Raw genomic sequence first — 5,651 nt, forward strand, 5'->3', positions numbered from 1 at the left:
TGGGTTCTTTAACACTGTTTTTTGTTTTGTTTTGTTTTGAGACGAAGTCTCACTCTGTCACCCAGGCTGGAGTGCAGTGGCACGATCTCAGCTCACTGCAACCTCCGCCTCTTTGGTTCAAGCGATTCTCCTGCCTCAGCCTCCTGAGTAGCTGGGACTACAGGCGTCTGCCACCACACCTGGCCGTTCTTTAACTCTTTGGGGCATAATTTCACCAACAGAAACTTGGGTCGTTTCCATGTTTTGGGGATTGGAAATAATGCTGCAATAAACATGGGAATGCAGATATCTTCTTGACATAATTGACTTCATTTTCTTTGTGTGTATACCCGGGAGTGGGATGGCTTGATCATAGGGGAGTTCTATTTTTAATATTTTGAGGAATCTCTCTACTGTTTTTTATACTTGTAGTACTAATTTACATTCCCATTGATAATGTACCAGGATTCCCTTATCTTCACACCCTCAGCCACACTTGTCTTTCGGATCACAGTCAATTTAACAGACGTGTGGTAATATCTCATTGTGGTTTTAATTTGCATTTTATCATGTGTGAAGTTGAGCACCTTTTCCAGCACCTGTTGGTACATGCAAACACATTCAAATGTGTTCTTTAGAGAAATCTTTATTTGGGTCCTTTGGGCATTTTATTTTAGTTTTGAGACAGAATGTCACTGTCGCCCAGGCTGGAGTGCAGTGGCACGATCTTGCCTTTGCTCATTTTATAATCGGAATGTTAGTGTTAGGGTTTTTTTTTTTTCTTCTATTATGAGTTCCTCATGTATTTTGGATATTAACCTAATATCAGACACATAATTTGCAAACATGTTTTCCATTCTGCAGGTTTTCTTGTCATCGTCTCCCTTGTTTCCTTCACTATGCAGAACATTTTTTGTTTGACATAGTCCAACTTATTTTTGCTTTTTGTGTAATATAATGCTGTAAGTTTCATGCCACATCCAGGTGGAACAAATACTATGCCATGGGGGTTTTTGAGAAAAGAAAAGCTTTATGTTGAAATTCAACTCCCAGGGAAAGTATGAGGAGTCCAGCTCTAACCTACTCCTCATACTGGCTTCAAATCACCATTTATTAGAAAAGGTTCAGAGGACCTGGCATGGTGGCACGTGCCTGAAATCCAAGCACTTAGGGAGGCTGAGGCAGGTGGATTGCTTGAGGTCAGTAGTAGATCAGCCTGGGCAACATAGTGAGATCCCATCTCTCCCAAATACAAAAATTGGCCAGGCTTATTATGGAGGTTGATGGTCTCCAGTGCTGTCCAGTATAAACATAATGTGATCAACATACATAAGGATAAATTTATTGTCTAACAGCCACATAAATCAAGCAAAATGAAATAAGCCTAAGTAAGTGTAACAAAATATAAGCATTTCACATGTAATAAATACAGTTTTAAGATTCTCTAACAGATAGTTTACATCTCCTTTAGGTCTTCAAAATTTAGTGTATATTTTATACTCACCATATGTCTTAATTTAGATAAGCCCCACTTCAGATGCTCAGTAGCCACATGTGGCTGGTGGTTACCATATTGGATAGCTCAGCTGTAGACCCTTTTGCCACTCAACTCAAAGCCTCATACCAACTCATGGCCTTCATTCTAGTGAGTGTTTCCAATACTGGAAAGTCAGGGCCCTGATCATTTATATTTGTACTTATAGTGTATCTTCATTTCCTAGTACTAGTGCTTTACAAAGAGTAGGCGATGATGTCTTCATGCAGGTAAAGATGAAAGTGTCCCAAGAAATTTACATGAGTCCCATTCCACTCATGTAAAATCTAATCCCATGCCTATTTATTCCCAGGCAGTGGCCATGGCTGAACACTTTAAAGCAGCAAGCAGTTGTCCTGTCTGCCTGGATTATCTTGAAAACCCCATGCACCTGAAATGTGGATACATCTGTTGCCTCCGATGCATGAACTCACTGCGGAAGGGGCCCGATGGCAAGGGGGTGCTCTGCCCTTTCTGCCCTGTGGTCTCTCAGAAGAATGACATCAGGCCCGCTGCCCAGCTGGGGGCGCTGGTGTCCAAGATCAAGGAACTAGAGCCCAAACTGAGAGCTGCTCTGCAGATGAATCCAAGGATGAGGAAGTTCCAAGGTAAGGAATCTGCACTACCTGCTCCAAGCCCATAAAGGGCCTTGGAAAAAGGAACTTTTAAATGTCTTTCCTTTCAATACGGGTATCAGCTGAAGTCTGCAACCTAAAAGTTTGTGATTCCAGACATCAGCTGTTGTCAGCGCTCAGTATATTCACAGGATCTGTGCCAATTGATAATTATGAGAGCAAACGACCCTCTCCTCCTTCATCCATCCTATGCACTAAGAGGGAGAAAAAAAAATTAGAATAACTTAACAAGAATTTTTACTATGACAAAGGTGGGCTTGTTGCAATTATATTCAAACAGTCTAAATGTAAAATTTGACTTAATCAGGGGGCCAGGGAAATTCCTAAGGAAAAAATAGGATCTGAGAATGAACGTGGAACAAAAGAAGTGACAGTGAATATTTGGGTCTGTGCAGTAGAAGGGCAGAGGGAGTCTTTAACGTACGTCTTTGCTGAACTACTGGGTCTTCTTTCCACAGTGGATATGACCTTGGACGTGGACACAGCCAACAACTATCTCATCATTTCTGAAGACCTGAGGCGTGTCCGGTGTGGGAATTCCAGACAGAACAGGAAGGAGCAAGCCGAGAGGTTCGACTCCGCCCTGTGCGTCCTGGGCGTCCCTCGCTTCACTTCCGGCCGCCAGTACTGGGAGGTGGACGTGGGCACCAGCAAAGTGTGGGATGTGGGCGTGTGCAAGGAATCTGTGAATCGACAGGGGAACGTCGTCCTCTCTTCAGAACTCGGCTTCTGGACTGTGGGTTTGAGAGAAGGACAGATCTACTTTGCCAGCACTAAGCCTCTGACGGGCCTCTGGGTGAGCCCCGGTCTACACCGAGTGGGGATTTACCTGGATATAACAATGAGGGTCATTTCCTTCTATAATGTCGGTGATGGGTCCCATATCTTCACATTCACTAAAATTTCTGCTACCGAGCCACTGCGTCCATGTTTTGCTCACGCAGATACAAGTCGTGATGATCACGGATACTTGAGTGTGTGTGTAATTAATAATGGCATTGCCAGTTCCCCAGTTTATCCTGGGCAAGGCAACCACACACTTGAACACAGAAAACATCCACAGTAAGTGGCCGTGTGCTCGTGACCAAAGGCGAGAACTTCTCTGCTTAGTCCACTTATGGTTCAAAGGTATGGAAGAAAAATGTGGGTCTTTCAATGAATTCTGAGCTCTACTTGTATTGCTGATGAAAAATTGCATATGAAATATAGTGTCTTTTTTTGTAACTTATGCTTATGTTTCTTTTACAATAAACGTTTAAAATTTTCAGATGAATTTGCAAATGTTTTTCTTTTGCTTTGCTGTAAGATCAAATAAATGTGTTATGGAGGTTATAAACTATATAATAATATACATGTGACCCCCCCAAATTAATTGACTTTCTAAATGACAAGGAAACACTGCCTGTTAAACTGGTAAAAGTATGTGCCTGTATGTGTTCAGTTTTACCCAACAACTGGAAAACACATTCATCTCCAGTACACATTGAACATTTGCTAGCATAGACAGATGTGGCCATAAGACAAATCACATTGACATGGAAAATTGAAATTATACACACTGCTCTCAAATGCTAACAGAATTAAATTAGAAATCAGTAACAAGAAGAAATCTGTAAAATCTCCAGACATGAAAATTAAACATCCACTTCAAAATAAAATACAGATCAAAGGCGAACTTATAAAGGAAATTATAAAATACCTTGAGCTAAATGAAAGTAAATGCACAATATCACAAAATCTGTAGATGTAGCTGAGGCTTAGAGGGAAATTTATAGAAATAGACACTGATAAAATCAAGGAAAATACCCTCATCCGTGATCTAGCTTCCATTTTTAAGTGAGCAAATGCAGTGGCAAATTAGGTAGAAACAATACAAAACAAAAACAAAAGACTACAGTAGCAATCAATGAAACAGAAAATGGATAAATGTTATGTAAAATTTAAAAAATTTAAGACCTGTTTTTTCAGGATCAAAGTAGTAAATCTTCAGCTAGAGTGAAGGAGAGAGGAAGGGATGAATTAAAACAATGAGTAAGCAAGAGAAAAGGAAGACAGGGCAAAATCAAAGAGGTAAAGAAAGAGGAGACAGAAGCCCTTTGTGATGGCTCATGCCTGTAATCCCAGCACTTTGGGAGGCTAAGGAGGGAGGATTGCTTGAGCTCAGGAGTTTCAGACCAGCCTGGGCAACATAGCAAACCCCATCTCTACAAAAAAAAAAAAAAAAAAAAAAAAAAAATAGCTGGGTGTGTTGGTTTGCACCTGTGGTTTCAGCCACTTAAGAGACTGAGGTGGGAAGATTGCTTGAGCCTCAGGAAATTGAGGCTGCAGGGAGCCACAATCATGCCACTGCACTCTGGCCTGGGTTACAGAGTGAGACCCTATCTTCAAAAACAGAAAAGAAAATGTGACATATATACACAATGGAATAGTATTATCCATAGAAAAGAAGAAAGTCCTGTCATTTGCATCTACAGAAATGAACCTGGAATACACTATGCTTAGTGAAACATACAGCCAGAGAGAGAGAGATATCATACGATCTCATTCACATGGAGAATCTTAAAAAGTGATCTCACAGAACTAGAGAGCCAGACTGGGTGCAGTGGCTGACGCCTGTAATCCCAGCGCTTTGGGAGGCCGAGGCAGGTGGGTCACCTGAGGTCAGGAGTTCAAGACCAGCCGGCCAACATGGTGAAACCCCCGTCTACTAAAAATACAAGAACTAGCTAGGCATGGTGGTGCACACCTCTAATCCCAGCTACTCGGGAGGCTGAGGCAAGATAATCGCTTGAACCCGAGAGGTGGAGGTTGCAGTGAGCTGAGATTGCACCATTGCACTTCAACCTGGGGGACAGAGTGAAATTCCGTCTCAAAAAAAGGAAGAATAAAAAGAACTAGAGAGCAAAATGGTGTTACCAGGGGCTGGAGCTGGGGCAGTGAGGAGGAAGGGTTAGGGAACGGTTGGCCAAGATACACACAATTTCAGCTAGGCAGGAGAAATAAATACAACATGGCAACAATAGTTAATATATTGTAATATTCTTGAAAAATGCTAAGTGAGGCAATTTTCAGTGTTTTCATAAAAAAGATGACAACTTTTCGAGTACATGCATATATTACCTAACTAGATTTACCCATTTGGCAATGCATCTACATTGCAAAACACATGATGTAACATAATAATTACATACAATTATTCTGACAGTTTAAATAAAACAAAATAAGAATCAAACTTTACATGTTAAAGATGTTCCATTTTACCTCAGTGAGATCTCAAAAATTTTAATAAAAAATAGTTCTGTTGAAACTCTCTCGTGAATTTTCCTTTCAGTTATTGTACTTTGTTGCCCCTAAATTGCTTACTGGTTCCTTCTTAAATTTTCTCTTTATCCATATTCTCTATTTGATGAGGAGTTATTCCTCTGGTTTTAGTTCTTCTGCCCTTGGTTTTCTTGAGTTCTTTGTGCATATTTAAGACAATTTAGTATTTGGAGAGGAAGCCC

General features: G+C 40.9%; 1 protein-coding gene across 1 annotated transcript; it reads left to right on the forward strand.

The window, feature by feature from the left end:
* The first annotated feature begins 1,835 nt into the window (after positions 1–1,835).
* LOC105551693 (ret finger protein-like 4A) lies at positions 1,836–3,214 on the forward strand. The gene is made up of 2 exons (XM_011997032.1): positions 1,836–2,121; positions 2,607–3,214. Exons 1-2 carry the CDS (start codon positions 1,836–1,838, stop codon positions 3,212–3,214), a joined length of 894 nt encoding a protein of 297 aa, XP_011852422.1.
* Positions 3,215–5,651: the final 2,437 nt, after the last annotated feature.

This window comes from Mandrillus leucophaeus, unplaced genomic scaffold (assembly GCF_000951045.1).
Source record: "Mandrillus leucophaeus isolate KB7577 unplaced genomic scaffold, Mleu.le_1.0 Scaffold53, whole genome shotgun sequence".
Taxonomy (NCBI): Eukaryota; Metazoa; Chordata; class Mammalia; order Primates; family Cercopithecidae; genus Mandrillus; species Mandrillus leucophaeus.